The sequence below is a fragment of the Pseudorca crassidens genome, chromosome 11 (genome assembly GCF_039906515.1).
Source record: "Pseudorca crassidens isolate mPseCra1 chromosome 11, mPseCra1.hap1, whole genome shotgun sequence".
In the NCBI taxonomy this organism is placed as follows: domain Eukaryota; kingdom Metazoa; phylum Chordata; class Mammalia; order Artiodactyla; family Delphinidae; genus Pseudorca; species Pseudorca crassidens.
This window is the reverse complement of record NC_090306.1, coordinates 21,883,217-21,901,788: the sequence shown is the minus strand read 5'-3', so window position 1 is coordinate 21,901,788 and position 18,572 is coordinate 21,883,217. Positions and strand designations below refer to the sequence as shown.

The window sequence follows — 18,572 nt, the reverse complement described above, 5'->3', positions numbered from 1 at the left end:
TCTTCTAGATTAGTTATATATTCTTTACAAATAACATTTATCAAGCAAAGAATGAAATATAAGAGTTTGCTACAGTTAAAGAATTAGTAATAGAAAATGGAAGTGATGGTTATAGATTAGCTCTCCATGGTGATGTTTAAAATCAATTCAAGTACTGTCTAGATGCTTCAATACTTATTTTTCATGACAGATTTTCTTTTTCTTTCTTTCTTTTTTTTTTTTTTTAAATCTAACAGGTAGTTCCATTAGCCAGTGTTATTGTGAAAGAATCTTTGACAGAAGAAGATGTGTTAAACTGTCAAAAAACAATATACAACTTAGTTGATATGGAAAGAAAAAATGATCCTCTACCTATTTCCACAGTTGGTACAAGAGGAAAAGGCCCTAAAAGGTAGGGTTTTTTTCTTTCTTTCTCGTATATCACATTTTCTTGATGCTTACTGGTTTTTTGAGCTAACTTATTCCATATGTAAATTATATGTTTGGGAGTGTGTATATACACATACATATGATTAAGATGAAATGATATAGCAGAATTAGATACATTATCACTTAGAATTGCACCATTGGAAGAGAAAGGAAACCCATGTTTAATTATTTCTTTTAACTTTATCAGTAACAAGTGACACTTGGATATTATTTAAAGAGTATTTTGTAAGAACATTATTTTAAATCTTTACTTTTAGAGATGAACAGTACCGTATCATGTGGAATGAATTAGAAACGCTTGTCAGAGCCCATATCAACAATTCGGAGAAACATCAAAGAGTCTTGGAATGTCTAATGGCATGTAGGAGCAAACCCCCAGAAGAAGAAGAACGAAAGAAACGAGGAAGAAAAAGGGAGGACAAAGAGGACAAGTCAGAGAAAGCAGTGAAAGATTATGAACAGGAGAAATCTTGGCAAGATTCTGAGAGGTGATTTCTTAATTAAATTAACATAGCACTGTGGTGCCTTTTGGCATAATCCATGCTACATGTAGCACATTTGAACATTCAGACCTTATTTATTAGTACTTCATTTAATATGTGTTTATTGTATTTTATAACTATTATTTTATCATTCTTCAAGTCTGGAAGGTTTTTCTTGGCCTTAAAGAGGTATGATTTTTTTTTACTATTGGGGCAAAGATAGTGTTTAATTTTTTTCCTAATTAACTTCTGAAAGTCATAATACATGATTTTTGGTATCAGTAGTTGCTTTTATGTGTTATGAACATCAAAGGCATAGTTTTATTTCTTTATTCAGTGAATACGTATTAAATGCCCATGATGTGCCAGGCATTTGGCATACGATCCCTGCCCTGGAAGAATGTACAGTGTTGTGTAGAGGTAGGCAAGTAAATGAGCGATTTACAGCAAAGTGTGGAAGATGCTATTATAAAAATAGGCATAGGAAACCCTTGAAAGCATGAAAAATCATAGTCCTATTCTGAAAACCTTCCTCAATAGTACACTCTTTTCCTCAGTTCATGATTTATATAGTGATGTCGGGTTAAATTTGGAAAAAAACGTTAAAAGTAATAAAGGTCTATAAATAAAAATATCATGACATATTATCAGTAGTTGGCTTTATCTTCTACCTCCTTTCCAGAAATCAGGCAGAGAACCAGGTAACTATTACAATGGCAATGTAGTCAGTCCTTAAAAACAGAACTTACTATGGAAAATTTGAAACTTAATCCAAGAGTAGAATAAAAAGTTACCTATTATCTACTTTTAAAAGTTAATCAGTTCATGGCAGATCTCATTTCATATATAGTCACATCCATTCCCCTCACCACTACCACCCTCCAACTCCCCCACCCGAATAGTTTGAAGCTAATTCTGGAAAGTGTATTATTTCATTCATAAATAAGTAGGACACTTTTATTCCCTTTGGCCTTAGAAGTTCACTTCTTCCTTAGTGCTGCTGAGTTTCTGAAACAGAATTGTCTTGCTTTAAGAAGAGGGGGGAAAGAATATTCTCATTCAGATCCCACTGATCTTCAAGTATATGAAATTCAAAATAAGCTTGGAGTTAAGTTCCTACCTTAAGGAACATAAGTACATTTCCACAGTACATAAACTTGGGAACAAATGCTAGTAGATGTATTAATCTTATTTGTAATTTGAAATAGTATTTTGTCTATATCTTTAGAAATTAAAATTGTGAAGTATCTTCCAAAGATCACTTTGTTTTTTTTTTTGAATTTTACTTTATTTTGTATACAGCAGGTTCTTATTAGTTACCTAATAGTTTAGTGTATATATGTCAATCCCAATCTCCCAATTCATCACACCACCAACACCCCCCTGCCACTTTCCCCACTTGGTGTCCATACATTTGTTCTCTGCATCTGTGTATCAATTTCTGCCCTGCAAACCAGTTCATCTGTACCATTTTTCTAGATTCCACATAGATGCATTAATATACGATATTTGTTTTTCTCTTTCTGACTTACTTCATTCTGTATGACAGTCTCTAGATCCATCCACATCTCTACAAATGACCCAATTTCGTTCCTTTTATAGCTGAGTAATACTCCATTGTATGTATGTACCACATCTTTATCCATTCCTCTGTCATTGGGCATTAGGTTGCTTCCATGACCTGGCTATTGTAAATAGAGCTGTAATGAATATTGGGGTGCATGTGTCTTTTTGAATTATGGTTTTCTCTGGATATATACCCAGTAGTGGGATTGCGGGGTCATATGGTAATTCTACTTTTAGTTTTTTAAGGAACTTCCATACTGTTCTCCATAGTGGCTGTATCAATTTACATTCCCACCAACAGTGCAAGAGGGTTCCCTTATCTCCACACCCTCTCCAGCATTTGTTGTTTGCAGATTTTCTGATGATGCCCATTCTGACTGGTGTAAGGTGATACCTCATTGTGGTTTTGATTTGCATTTCTCTAATAATTAGTGATGTTGAGCAGCTTTTCATGTGCTTCTGGGCTACCTGTATGTCTTCTTTGGAGAAATGTCTATTTAGGTCTTCTGCCCATTTTTGGATTGGGTTGTTTGTTTTTTTAATATTGAGCTGCATGAGCTATTTATATATTTTGGAGATTAATCCTTTGTCTGTTGATTCATTTGCAAATATTTTCTCCATTCTGAGAGTTGTCTTTTCATCTTGTTTGCAGTTTCCTTTGCTTTGCAAAAGCTTTGAAGTTTCATTAGGTCCCATTTGTTTATTTTTGTTTTTATTTCCATTACTCTAGGAGGTGGATCAAAAAAGATCTTGCTGTGGTTTATGTCAAAGAGTGTTCTTCCTATGTTTTTCTTTAAGAGTTTTATAGTGTCCGGTCTTATATTTAGGTTTCTAATCCATTTTGAGTTTATTTTTGTGTATGGTGTTAGGGAGTGTTCTAATTTCATTCTTTTACATGTACGTGTCCAGTTTCCCCAGCACCACTTATTGAAGAGACTGTCTTTTCTCCATTGTATATCCTTGCCTCCTTTGTAATAGATTAGTTGACCATAGGTGCGTGGGTTTATCTCTAGGCTTTCTATCCTGTTCCATTGATCTATATTTCTGTTTTTGTGCCAGTACCATATTGTCTTGATTACTGTAGCTTTGTAGTATAGTCTGAAGTCAGGGAGTCTGATTCCTCCAGCTCTGTTTTTTTCCATCAGTACTGCTTTGACTATCCGGGGTCTTTTGTGTCTCCATACAAATTTTAAGATTTTTGTTCTAGTCTGTAAAAAATGCCATTGGTAATTTGATAGGGATTGCATTGAATATGTAGATTGCTTTGGGTAGTATAGTCATTTTCAGAATATTGATTCTTCCAATCCAAGAACATGGTATATCTCTCCATCTGTTGGTATCATCTTTAATTTCTTTCATCAGTGTCTTACAGTTTTCTGCATATAGGTCTTTTGTCTCCCTAGGTAGGTTTATTCCTAGGTATTTTATTCTTTTTGTTGCAACAGAGATCACATTATTTCTGACCTTTAAAATTTTACCTTTATAAATTCTTCTTCATTTTCTTTTATAATTTTAGCCCCATTTTACCGCTGACTACGTTACTGAATTACTGCATTATAGGGAGGAAAAGGGAAACTTGTGTTTAAATTTGTTAACTTCTCTTACCTGATTTTAAATTGAGGTATAGCTTCTGATTTGTTCCTAGGCTTATGTTGTGAGAGCCGGGTATCTTTTATTGATTGGTATGTAAAGTCTAGTTAAATTATTGAACCATTCAGATTTCTAAGAATTTAAACTTTTTAAGTTTTTATTATTTGTCCCTCTCACAGATTAAAAGGAATCTTAGAACGTGGAAAAGAAGAGTTGGCTGAAGCTGAGATTATCAAAGATTCACCTGATTCCCCAGAACCTCCAAATAAAAAGCCTCTTGTTGAGATGGATGAAACTCCACCAGTAGAAAAATCAAAAGGTAAGGTAGAACTGCGGTAACTATGTTTGTAAAAAGTTTTCCAGTTTAGTTCTGTTGTACAGTGTCCTTTTATGTTGTGTGTGAGGAAGAGCTACTCACTGCTCCTGATGTTGTTTAGGAGACCCTTTGTTCACAGCCTTGGAAAATATAGGCAGTAAATACATTTGTCAGCTTTTTTTTTTTTAATTTTAATTTATTTTTGGCTGCATTGGGTCTTCGTTGCTGTGCATGGGCTTTCTCTAGTTGCGGTGAGCGGGGGCCACTCTTCGTTGAAGTGTGCAGTCTTCCCATTGCAGTGCCTTCTCTTGTTGTGGAGCATGGGCTCTAGGTGTGTGGGCCTCAGCATTTGTGGCACACAAGTTCAGTAGTTTTTGCTCCCTGGCTTTAGAGCGCAGGCTCAGTGGTTGTGGCACATGGGCTTAGTTGCTCTGCGGCATGTGGGATCTTCCCAGACCAGGGCTTGAACCCATGTCCCCTGCATTGGCAGGCAGATTCTTAGCCACTGTGCCACCAGGGAAGTCCCATTTGTCAGTTTTAAAGGAAACATAGTGTCATAGCTTTATTAATGAAGCCTTTGGAAGATAAACACTTTTACTATAAAGTCTGTGGTTTAAGAAATTTTAATTACATAAACTTGAATCTGTGTATGTTCCTAACACTATACTAAGTGCTAGGTTATTGAGGACAGACTCTTTTCTCTAAGCTGTTACTGAACTTAGGGAAGGATCTAATATCCCCATTTATTGATACATTAAAATGTCTTGTGAATGGGTTTCAGTAAAGGTATTACAAAAATATTTTTATTGTAATGCCTTTTATGTCTTAGTTATACGCTGAAAAGCTGAATTTCCTCTTGAGGAATTCTAGCAGTCAAAGATAGGATTTGGGTTTGGGAGTGCCTGAAATCACCGCAGGCTTTAGTTATCTTGAAGGTAAACTAAATTCAGTTCTTTCAGGGTAAATGGGAAATGGTATGACAAAGGACTGAGTTCTTACCACTGTGCCTTTACATAAGACCTCAGAGCTAGTTACAATTATTGGCAGCTCATCCTAGGGAGAAGGTGGGATTGTTTGTTTTTTTATATACTATTGTTATAGTATATATTGTAATACATGTTAATATTGTCCAGTTCACTGATTTCTTTGAAATTAGAGGTAAGATCTTATCATATTTGTCTTTTAGGCATTTGCCCAGGGTACCTGGAAAATAGTGGGATTTAAATAAATGTCTATTGGTAAATTATTCTATTACTCACATGCCACTGCTGATTAGGATGAGGTTAATTTAGGTTTAATCTAAGCAATGCTTCAACACTGTTTGGAAAATAGAACTCTAAAAATTATTATTTATAGTAGCAAAAAGTTGCAAGCAACTGAAACATGAATTAGCAAGAGAATGACTTAAATGATGGTGTGTCCATAGGGTGGAATTTATAAAGCCCCAGAATAACTATTTTCACAAATACCCACTCTTTCCTCTTGCTAATGTATATCATTCAGACTTTAACTTAAGTAACTACTTTTTCAGAAAAGACTTCCCTGAGGACTTCCTTTCACAATTAAGTTAGGTACTTCTTTGTGTTTCCATTGCATCCCATGATTAATACTATGGTAGCACTTAGAGTACTACATTGACATTATTGATTGATATGTTGCCTCTACTATTCGTCTGAAACATTTCGAAGGCAGGGGCTTTTAAAAATTTACTGTCGTAAATTTTCACTACCACCCACTACAGTCCCTGATTCATAGTAGAAGTTCAATTATTACTTGTTAAATGAAAAAATTAATGAATTAATGTATAATAAGTTAAATTTAAAATGCAGGTTACACAGCCGTATATACCATGATGTCCACTTTGTTTTAAAAGGAATTTTTATACACATACGCACTAGAGCGTGTCACTTAGATGAAATATCAGCTATAATTCAATTAACCAGATCCCTGAAGCTTTTCATCCTGGAAACACTATATAGAGTGGCCTGTATGAGAAGCAACTTGATTGCAAATCACTGCCTGCCCTTGTAACTTTCCATTCAAGACTGGTATTTTTGTTTCTTTTTTCATTCTATTTTACAACCTAAGTCATATGTCTCTCCTGATCAGCAATTTGATATGGGTCTTTTATTGTACCTCTGTTTCATCTGCTTTGGAAAATAACTTCCTAGGACTCTCCAAAGTGAATTTTGTGCTTGCTGTGTAGTCTGCATGGAAGGTTGGGCTATTCCAAACATGCCCTATAGATGTGGTGAAAATCTGTTCGCCTCTCTTTGTGTAATGCAATAATAGAAAAACCAAAATGTAATTTTATTGCTATAGATTGACATTAAAAAAATATGTATAGTTGTTAGAGCAGTAGTATTATGGGTGATTTATCCCCTCTTTATATGTTTTGCTGTTTTCTACATTTTATCTAATGAATATGTATTAGTTTTATAATAAGAAAAAAATGTTTCTAATTTTGTTGTTATGGAAAATTTATATGCAGTAATATAAACTCTCTCTGGCACACAGTCTGTGAGTTTAGACCTTGTATACAGTTGTGTAACAGCCACTACCACAGTCAGATATAGAACAGTTGTGCTCGTCCTACACTGCCCTGCCCCCAATCCCTCATAACCATGGATGTGTCTTTTTCCCTCTATGATTGTGCCTTTCTCAGAATGTCATATAAATAAAATCATAGAGTATGCTGCCTTTTGAGGTTGGCTTATTTCATAGAACATAATGCATTTGTGACTCATCTGTGTTGTGTGTTTATCATTAGTTTTTTTTTTTTATTCCACTGTATATGACTGACTTTATTAGAAAGTGCCAACTCACTTTTCCAAGTGGCTGTACATGTGCATTCCCACCAGCAGTTAGTGAGAGTTCTGGGTGGCTGTACATGTGCATTCCCACCAGCAGTTAGTGAGAGTTCTGGGTGGCTGTACATGTGCATTCCCACCAGGAGTTAGTGAGAGTTCTGGTTGTTCTGCACCCTTGATAGCACTTGGTATTGTCACGATTTTTTTTTCTCTCCTAATAAGTATGTAGTAGTATTTCCTTGTGGTTTTAATTTATATTTTTCTCATGACTAATGATGGCGAGTGTCATTTCATTTGCTTATTTGCCAACTGTATATCTTATTTGACGAAGGTCCATTCAGATGTTTTGCTCTTTTTTAAATTGGGTTGTTTGGGGGGTGGTTTATTGTTGAATTTTGAGAATTTTTAATTTATTCTGGGTACAAATCTGATGTTGGATATGTGATTTGCAAATGTTTTCTCCAAGTCTGTGGATTGTCCCTCTCCTGAGAGCAACTTTTGCAGAGCAGAAGTTTCTAATTTTGATGAAGTTCAATATATAAATTTTTTTCTTTTATGATGTGCTTTTGGTGTTATATGTGAGAAATCTTTGCTAACCCAAAGTCACAAAGATTTATTTCTATGTTTTCTTTTAGGAGTGCTATAATTTTATTTATCTATCTATTTATTTATTTATTTTTATTGAAGTATAGTTGATGTACAATATTATATGTTACAGATGTACAGTATAGTGGTTCACAATTTTTAAATGTTATGCTCCATTTATAGTTATTATAAAATATTAGCTGTATTCCCAGTGTTGTACAATATATCCTTGTAGCTAATTTTATGCATAATAGTTTATACCTCTTAACCCCCTCCCCCCTTCCCTCCTCCCACTGGTAACCCTTCCCCCTTTCTTCTCCCCACTGGTAATTACTAGTTTGTTTTCTCTATCTGTGAGTCTGCTTCTTTTTTGTTATATTCACTAGTTTGTTGTATTTTTGAGATTCCACATATAAGTGATATCATACAGTATTTGTTTTTCTCCGTCTGACTTCTTTCGCTTAGCATAATACCCTCCAAGTCCATCTGTGTTGTGGCATATGGCAAAATTTCATTCCTTTTTGTGGCTGAGTAGTCTCCCATTGTATGTATGTGTATATATGTATACATACATATACACACACACACACACACACACACACACACACACACACACACCCCACATCTTTATTCATCTGTTGATGGACACTTAGGTTGCTTCCATATTTTGACAATTGTAAATAATGTTGCTATGAACATTGGGGTGCATGTATCTTTTTGAATTAGTGTTTTTGGTTTTTTTGGATATATACCCAGGAGTGGAATTGCTGGGTCATATGGTAGTTCTATTTTTAGTTTTTTGAGAAACCTCCATACTGTTTTCCACAGTGGATGCACCAATTTACATTCCCACCAGCAGTGCACAAGGGTTCCCTTTTCTCCATATCCTTGCCAGCGTTTGTTATCTGTATTCTTTTTGACAGTAGCCATTCTCACAGGTGTGAGGTGATACCTCACTGTGGTTTTGATTTTCATTTCCCTGATTATTACTGATTTGAGCATCTTTTCATGTGCCTTTTGGCCATCTGCATTTCCTCTTTGGAAAAATGCCTATTTGGGTCTTTTGCCCTTTTTTTTTTTTTTTTTTTTTTTTGCCGTTCGTGGGCCTCTCACTGTTGTGGCCTCTCCTGTTGCGGAGCACAGGCTCTGGACGTGCAGGCTCAGTGGCCATGGCTCACGGGCCCAGCCTCTCTGCGGCATGTGTCACCTGCATCGGCAGGCAGACTGTCAACCACTGCGCCACCAGGGAAGCCCCTTTTGCCCATTTTTAAATCAGGTTGTTTGTTTGTTTGTTTTGATGTTGAGTTGTAAGGGCTGTTTTTATATTTTGGATGTTAACCCCTTATCAGTCATATCATCTGCAAATATTTTATCCCATTTGGTAGGTTGTGTTTTTGTTTTGTTGATGGTTTCCTTTGCTGTGCAAAAGCTTCTAAGTTGAATTAGGTTCCATTTGTTTATTTTTGCTTTAGGAATCAGATCAGAAAAAAATAATTGCTATCATTTATGTCAAAGAGTATTCTACCTTTGTTTTCCTCTAGGAGTTTTATGGTTAATGGTCTTACATTTAGGTCTTTAATCCATTTTGAGTTTATTTTTGTATATGGTGTTAGAGAATTTTTTTGCCTTTTCTATTGTGCAGAAAAGAGTTGACTATAGCAGGCCTGAGGGTATTATCATTAGAAAAACCTGCTTTCAAGTTTGGCCCTTGGCTGACATCTGGGAATATGGCTTTTGAAACATTCCCCAAATGATGAAGTTATTTTGCCTTATATCTGAACTGACCACCTGCTTTCCTTCTGGGAGTCTGGAATTTTGGTAGTTGTAGTTAGGCAGGGAATGCCTACGTGACCAGCCCCCAGAAAAACCTTGAACTCTGGAATCTTAAATGTGCTTTTCTGGCAGAAATATTGTACACACATCGCTGCATTTTTGCTGCTGGAGGGAGTATGCACTCTTGTGTGAACCCTCATGGGAGGGAGAGAGCATGGAAAACCTGCAAATGGATTCCTCTAGTCTTTTGACTACTGTGCCTTTTCCCCACACTGGTTTGGCTGTGTGTCCTTACTATGCTGTTGTAATGATTCCTAGCTGTGACTGTAACTTTATGTTTAGTCATTTGAGTCCTTCCAGCAAATCACTGAACCTCTAGTAGGTAGGCTTGGGGACCCCTAAACACATACAAATTTTAGAATAAAGGGAAGATGATATTGCTTAAATTATATAAAGTGAACAATAGACTAAGGGGTAAATTTGTTAAGTTTGTAAATTTTAAAGTAATGAATTATTCTACCTTTGTTCTCTTTCAAATATTACACCAGGGCCAGTGTCCTTATTATCCTTATGGAGTAATAGAATCAATACTGCCAATTCCAGAAAACATCAGGAATTTGCTGGACGTTTGAACTCTGTTAATAACAGAGCTGAGTTATATCAACATCTTAAAGAGGAAAATGGGTTTGTATTCATTATTGTAGAAATTAGTTTTGTTAATTGCCTTATAGTAAGTTTAGAAAAATAAATGCTGCTTGTTTGTTGTGGTCAGCAATTTTTTTATTACTTATAATAACTTTTATCTTATTACTTATAATATTATGGATTCATACATGTTACTTATGAAGAGAAAAAAAATTACCTTCTTTGATTCTTGGTACTTGTAAAAGACCTGATATTATTGATTGTAACCATGAATGTTCATTAAACATCATAGAGGGAAAAATTGTAGCGAAAACATAGTATGCAACACTGACTCTTGTATAAAATAACAGGGAGAAAATATTTTCCTAGTAAGTAATACAGTATTAGGAATATTGATTTTAATTGAATAAATCTAAAATCTAAAAATAATTGAAGATTTATTAGAATAAATCTAAAATAATTTAAATGGTTATTTTAATCTTTTTTGGAAGAAATTCTCTTAAAAATGTATTGATAAAGGAATTTCTTTAGTGGAAGAGGAAATAAATCCTTGTCAAAATGGAAGAGATTTTTTTCCTTAGTTTTGCTTGGAGCAGTATAGTGGAAAAAAACCAGTGGCCTTTGAAATGAAAGCTTGGGGAAGTCATGTAATCCCTCTGGGCCTGCCTCAATTTTCACTCATTTGCAAAATGAGGAAGTTAAACTAACGGGGGGAACCCTAATTTTAGTCATTTTCTAAAGTGCTTACATTCTTCTCTTCTATGACTATATTAAATTTTAATTTCATTTAATAGTTAGATAAGGAGAAAAAGTATTGGTCGTTAATTTTACCAACTCATTTTTTCCTCCTATTTTTCAGAATGGAGACAACAGAAAATGGAAAAGCCAGCCGTCAGTGAAGAGTGACTTGAGCAACTGAATTTAGTATATTGCATAAATATTTTGGATGGAATTTGATATAAGAACTTTTACAGCAAGATTGTATAGTTATGTTGCCTGGACTGGTTTTTACATTTTTAAAATATTTCAACTAACTTTATCTTTTTTGTATTAATTGTAAAATTAGCACATATGTCAGAAATATACATTTGTCCTCCCAAATTAAACAAATTTATTTTATGGTAAAGGGTGTTCCCTCTGGAAATGTTTTTTAAAAAATTCTTAGACTTCTCTTTGCCAAATAAAACTCTTAAAATATCTGAAATGCAAAATATCGGAGTATTCCTTTAGGAAAAAGATAATATTCATATAATGGCTGACAGTTTTAAGAAATTTTAACAGAATTTGGGTGAGATTTATGTTTAATATAAAATATTGCCTATGAACCTGCAGCATATGCAGTGCTTTTCCAAGAAATAATGTTTTTCTGTTTATTTATTTTGTATTTTAATTTAAGTTGTTTTGTGTGTGTGTTGCCTACTTAAAAGCAGAGTTTTCAGGTAGTTGGGGTAAATTTATGTTTACCCATATTGGATGATGTTATATATACTTTTTATGCTAAAAACTTATTGTTCATTAACTTTTCATGTTGCAAGAGAAGCATGAAGGAGATTGCTTCGCAGACTTGGAAGAAAGAAAAGTTACTGTGTTACTTGTTTTAATCCCAGAAAAGAATCTTGGTCTCCTCATCTCTCAGAAATGTCATGGTTATATGGTGTATATTTGGTGAGTCTTCTTCCTGTGCTGCTTCTGGAAGCTCATAACATGTTGCAAGAAACATGTTATTTCAATGTTAAATGCTAATTCTAGGCTTGTCATTTTTCCTTGAGTATCTGTTAGAGAAGGAAAAGCTCTTTTTTTAAATATAGAGATTCAGTATTTTTTATTAAAAAAAAAATAACTGGTGGTTAAATAAGGGTTCAGCAGGCTTTCAATCCAGTGAAATATACATTGTTCTCCTTTATCAACTCCTGTATCATTCTTAGCCCTTGCATCTGCCCTCTCCCCTAAGCTAGAGCCATTTTTATTCCTTACCACTGTGTTTAGATATACACCACTCAAAAGCATGACCAGGCCTTATTAGCACCTAGACTTGCAAGATTTCAGGAGCTGTAACCCAGTACTCAATTATTGGATCATATTTACTTGTGGTTGAGTTCTGACCTTTTGTGTCTTATCCTTGATACCCATTCAGCTTGTACCAAGTAGGAGTCCTTGCTGTAGTTCTTGATTCAAAAATCTTTTCTTTATAAACCATTTCAAAGACCCTTTTTTTACTCTCAATTTGTGCTTTCTCCTTTCCCATGTGCTAAGGCCATGCTTGTTGACAGTCTTATCTACATTTCAGTCTCCATTTTTAAGTATTATCTTTGCATATATACTGCTGTTATTGTGTTCTACCAACTGGTAGAATGTTTCTGTGGCTACATTTTGAACTACTGTACAAGTAGTTTTCTATATTATTCCATATATTGTTGGTGGTTAAGATTGTCCAGCAGACTCATTCTATGTGCTTAACTAGATGCCTTTTGAGCACCTAAAATTGAGCTCCTCCTCCACCTCCCACAGAGCATCAAGCTATATATTCTTGGTCTTATCTTGAGATACATTTTACAGCCTTTTGGTGGAAGTGACTGTTTTAGGACAGAAATAGAAAAATGACTGGTAGTTGTTGGCTCTTCTAAAACAGGATCCATATTGAGGATTTACTAGTCAAGATAAGTGGACAAAATTTAAATTAAAAAAAAATTATTACCCTTCCAGACTTAATGATTGTGGGAATGAAAGTTACTCTAGAGAGAACAAGTGCCCTTTCAGTTATAAAATTCTGATATCAGTATCATGGTAGCAAAAGATGTCCCTCATTTTTGTCCCCTTGCTCCCCAACAACAGCAAAAACTTGACATCCATCCATGGACAAAAGTGCCTTTGAGGGAGCTGTGGCATCCAGCATCCAATGCCAAGTGACCTGGGAAGGGTGTCACCCACCTGTGTGTTGGATAAATAGGCAGACAAACCTTGGTCTCAGCTGTGGACCCTGCAGTAGCCCATGAAAGGCTCCATACCCTCTCAGCCACAGTCTGGGAACCCCTGGAAAACACTATCTTAGGCACTCATCCATGGACATGGGAGCCTTGTGGAACTCCAGGTTTCTAGGTGAGAGGTTTCAGCACACCATTGGAGTAAAAAAAAAAATATGCATCTGGAAGCACTGGAGTAGATAAGAGAAATACCTTGACTTTACCCACATTACCCTTCCTCCAAGGTGATGACACAGCTTAGGGCCAAAAGGGAGCTCAGCCCATGATTTCTCCTGTGGGGGAAAGTGAGAGTGTGTGAGCGAGCACCCAACTTCCCCAGCTGTGTGGAACGTTGCCAAGGGGGCTCATTTCTTTGTTGCCCCATCCAGAGTACTGAACTGTGAGCTACAAGGCAAGGGGGTTGGTGGGAGGGGGTGGGAAGATGCTGGGAGAGTGGCAGATAGGATTCTCAGAGGGCATTAAAGGGATGTGAATCTTACTGTGTTGTAGACTCTATGAAGAAGCCCATCCGCCAGCTGCTGGGAACACCTCATCTTGGGTCTGCCCAGCTAGCCCATGGACAACGCTCAGTGCTCTGCATGCCTCACCCAGAGACCCCTACCACGCTGTGGCCAGCTCCCTTTGTGCACTGCTGATGGCAGCAGTGAGAGTGAGCTTTGACAGACAGCTAGTGAGCACATGCAGAAAGCTGGATTGAAATCTGCAGGCAAGGGTGAAACTACAAACTTGAGCTTTAGCCACCTTTGGGAAAACAAAGAGACGCTGTCAGCACTTGGCCTGCTGTATTGTAGAATCCAGAGAAGGCAGATAAGCTTAAGAATTTTTCTACAAGAGGGAGAAAGGAGCGTGGAGCAGGTGTATTCACAGAAGGTCTGAGATAGCCTCTGAACACCTAGCAGGGCCGACAGAAGGTATCTCTCTCCTACAGGCAGTTAGTAAAGACTAGAGGAGGTGACTGCTACTTCAAAAGCAAAAAAAGCAATACAAAACTTCAAGAAACATGAAAAATCAAGGTAACATGACACCACCAAAGGATCACAATCTTCCAGTGACAACCCCAAAACATGGAGATCTGCAATTTACTCAATAAAGAATTTAAAATAGCTGTTGACCAGGAAACACAGTAAGCTACAAGAAAACAAAGACAATTCAACAAAATCAGGGACAAAAATACATGAACAAAATGAGAAGTCTAATACAAGGAAGTCATAAACCATACAAATTCCTGAGATAAAGAATACAATGAATGAAATGAAATGGAAAATGTACTAGAGAGCAGCAAAAACAGAATGGATCAATCAGAAGAAAGAATCTGTGAAACAGAAGACATAACTTTGAAATTATCCAGTCAGAGGAGTACAAAGAAAAAAGAATGAAAAGGAGTGAAACAAGCCTAAGTGTTCTATGGGCTACCCTCAAAAGAGCCAGTTGGGGCTTCCCTGGTGGCGCAGTGGTTGAGAATCCGCCTGCCGATGCAGGGGACACGGGTTCGTGCCCCGGCCCGGGAAGATCCCACATGCTGTGGAGCAGCTGGGTCCGTGACCCATGGCTCCTGAGCCTGTGCGTCCGGAGCCTGTGCTCCGCAACGGGAGAGGCCACAACAGTGAGAGGCCCGTGTACCACCAAAAAAAAAAAAAAGAGCCAGTTGGTGAATTACTGGAGTTCCAGAAGAAGAGAGCAGGAAGGGGGCAGAAAACTTATTTAAAGAAATAGTGACAGGGCTTCCCTGGTGGTGCAGTGGTTGGGAGTCTGCCTGCCAGTGCGGGGGACACAGGTTCGATCCCTGGTCCGGGAGGATCCCACATGCTGTGGAGTGGCTGGGCCTGTGTGCCGCAACTGCTGAGCCTGCGCTCTGGAGCCCACGAGCTGCAACTACTGAGCCTGCGCTCTGGAGCCCATGCTCCGCAACGGGAGGGGCCACCACGATGAGAGGCCCACACACCACGGCGAGGGGTGGCCCCCACTCGCTGCAGCTGGAGAGGGCCCGCGCGCAGCAACCAAGACCCAACACAGCCAAAAATAAACAAATAAATTTTTTAAAAAAAGAAATAATGACAGAACTTCCCAAACCTGGGGGGGAGATTCGGATATCCAAGTACATGTAGTTCATATGTCATCAAACAAAATTAACTTAAAAAGCTCCTTTCCAAAATACACTGTAATACAAGTGTCAAAAATCAAAGACAGAGACTCTTAAAAGCAGCAAGGGGGAAAAAGCTAATAACTTATAAGGGAACTCCCAAAAGATTATCAGTGGATTTCTCAGAGAGACCTTATAGGCCAAGAGACAGGGGGATGATATATCCAAATTGCTGAAAGGAAAAAGCTGCTAAACGAGTATTTTATATGGCAAAGCTGTTCAGAAATGAAGGAGAGAGAGAGAACTTCCCAGACAAAAGCTGAGGGGATTATCACTGCTAGACCTGCCTTATGAGAAATGCTGAAAGAATTCTTCGAGTTGAAATGAAAGGACAATAATTAGTAACATAGAAACATGAACATGTAGTGGTAAAGGTAAGTGTATGGTCAAATTCAGAATAATACTATAATATTGTGGAGTATTAACCACTTAACTCTAGTGTAAAGGTTAAAGGACAAGAGTGTTAAAAATAACTATAGCTACAATAATTTGTTAATGAATATACAATATAAAAGAGGTAAACTGTGACATCAAAAGCTTGAAGGGGGTAGTAAAAGTGTAGAGTTTTTGTATGTGATTGAAGTTAAGTTATTATCAGTGTAAAAGAGACTGATATATGTATAAGATATTTTATGTAAGCCTCATGGTAACCACAAAGCAACAATCTACAGTAGATTCACAAAACATAAAGAGCAGGGAATCAAAGCATACCACTTCAGAAAATCATCAGTTCACAAAGGAAGGTAGCAAGAGAAGAAGAAAGGAACGCAAGAAATACAAAACAGCCAGGAAAAAAGATGACGTTACTAAGTCCTTACCTATCAATAAGTACTCTAAATGTAAATAGATTGAATTATCCAATTAAAAGACATATAGTGGCTGGATGGATTAAAAAAAAAAAAACAACAAGATATAACTATATGCTGCCTACAAGAGACTCACTTCAGCTTTAAGGACACACACTGGCTCAAAATGAAGAGAGGAAAAACATATTCCATGCAAGTGGAAACCGAAAGAGAGCAGGATAGCTATACTTAGATCAGACAACATAGACTTAAAGCCAAAAATGATAACAGACAGAGAAGGTCGTTATATAATGGTAAAGGGGTCAATTCATTAAGAAGATACAAGAATCATATATATGCATCCATAATTGAGCACCTTAATATATTCAGAAAATGCTAACTGATCTGAAAGGATAAATATTATCGTATTGTAACAATACAATAATAGTAGGGGACTTCAGTACCCTAATTTCAACAATGGATAAATAATCCAGATATGAAACCAAAAAAAAAAATTGGACTGTAACCAACATTACTTAGACCAAATGAACCTAGGAGACATACAAAACATTCCATCCAACAGCAACAGAATACTCAATTCTTCTCAAGTACACACAGTATTCTCCAGGATAGTTCATATAGGTCACAAAACAAGTCTTAGCAAATTTAAGAAGGTTGAAATCATACTAAGTATCTTTTGTGCCCACAGTGGTATGAAACTAGAAGTCACTAACAAGAGTAAAACTTAAAAATTCACAAAAATGTGGAAATTAACACTCTTGAACAGTCAATGGGTCAAAGAAGAAATCAAAGAGAAATTTTAAAATATCTTGAAACAAAAATGGAAATACAGCATATCAAAACATATGGTATGCTGCAAAAGAGGGAAGTTTGTAGCAATAAACACCTACATTAGGGAAAAAAATAAAGATCTGAAGTAAACCTAATTTAACACCTCATGAAACTAGAAAAAGAAGAAACAAACTAAGCCCAAAGTTAGCAGAAGGAATGAAACAACAAAGATCAGAGCATAGGGAAATGAAATAGAGGCTGGAAAAACAATAGAAGAGGTCAATAAAAACTAAGAGCTGGATTTATTGAAAAGATAAAATTGACAAATCTTTAGCTAGACTAAGGAAGAAAGAAGACAAAATTATAAATGAAAGAGGAGACATTATAATTGATAATACAGAAATACAAAAGATGATGAGACTACTATGAGCAATTATATGCCAACAAATTGTATAACCCAGAAAAAAATGAGTAAATTCCTAGAAACATACAACCTACCCAGACTGAATCATGAAGAAATAGAAGATCTGAGCAGACCAATCATGAGTAAGGAGATTGAATCAATAATAAAAAAAAATTCCCAAAAGGAAAAGCCCAGGACCAGATGGTTTCACTGGTGAATTCTACCAAACTTTTAAAGAAGTAATAACAACACTTCTCAAACTCTTCCAAAAAACTGAAGAGGAAACACTTTCAAACGCATTCTATGAGGCCAGCATTACCCTGATACCAAATCCAGATAAGAATACTTACAGGAAAATAAAACTAGATCTTATGGATATAGATGCAAATTTTTCAACAAAATGGTAGTAAACAAAATTCAACAGCAAATTAAAAAGTGTACAATGATTAAGGTGGACTTATCCCTGCGATGCAAAGATGGTTCAACATATGAAAATCAGTAAATGTGATGTGCCACATTAGTCGAATAGAAGATAAAAACCATATAATCACCTCAATAGATGCAACAAAAACATTTGATAAAATACAACATTCTTTTGTGATAAAAACACTCAACTAATTGGGTATAGAGGTAACATCTCAACATAATAAAGGCCGTATATAAAATGCTCACATTTCACAGCATACTCATTGATGACAAGTTGAAAACTTTTCCTCTAAGATCAGGAACAAGACAAGGGTGCCCACTCTTACCACTCTTATTCAGTACAGTACTAGAAGTCCTAGTCAGAGTAATCAGGCAAGAAAAAGAAAGAAAAGGCATGCAAATTGGAAAGCAAGAGGTATAATTGACTTTGTTTGCAGATTACATAATCTTACATATAGAAAAATCCTAAAGATGCCACGAGAAAAACTGATAGAACTAATCAAAAATTCAGTAAAGTTGTAGGATACAACATCAACATATAGAATTCAGTTGCATTTCTGTACAATAACAGTGAAATATCTGAAAAAGAAATAATGGAAATTCCATTTACCATAGCATTAAAAAAGTAAAGTATCAGTACTTAAGAGTAAATTTGACCAAGGAGGTGAAAGATCTATACACACTGAAAACTATGACACTGATGAAAAAAATTGAAGAAGACACAAACAAATGGAAAGATACCCCATGTTCATGGACCAGAAGAACTGATATTGTTAAGATAGCCATACTACCAACAGCCATCTATAGATTCAATGCAATCCCTATCAAAATTCCAACGGCATTTTTACA

At 36.2% G+C, this 18,572-nt stretch overlaps 1 protein-coding gene across 2 annotated transcripts in view; it reads left to right on the top strand.

Annotated features, from left to right (window-relative positions):
• Nucleotides 1-11,407, top strand: part of INTS13 (integrator complex subunit 13) — a 33,056-nt gene extending 21,649 nt beyond the window's left edge. For both annotated transcript variants that reach the window (XM_067695974.1, XM_067695973.1), the window contains 5 exons: nucleotides 237-391; nucleotides 687-917; nucleotides 4,247-4,386; nucleotides 10,100-10,235; nucleotides 11,056-11,407. In XM_067695974.1, coding sequence (XP_067552075.1) covers nucleotides 237-391; nucleotides 687-917; nucleotides 4,247-4,386; nucleotides 10,100-10,235; nucleotides 11,056-11,095 — 702 coding nt within the window. In that variant the 3' untranslated portion in view covers nucleotides 11,096-11,407. The remainder of the gene's footprint in view (nucleotides 1-236; nucleotides 392-686; nucleotides 918-4,246; nucleotides 4,387-10,099; nucleotides 10,236-11,055) is intronic.
• The last annotated feature ends 7,165 nt before the right edge of the window (nucleotides 11,408-18,572 follow it).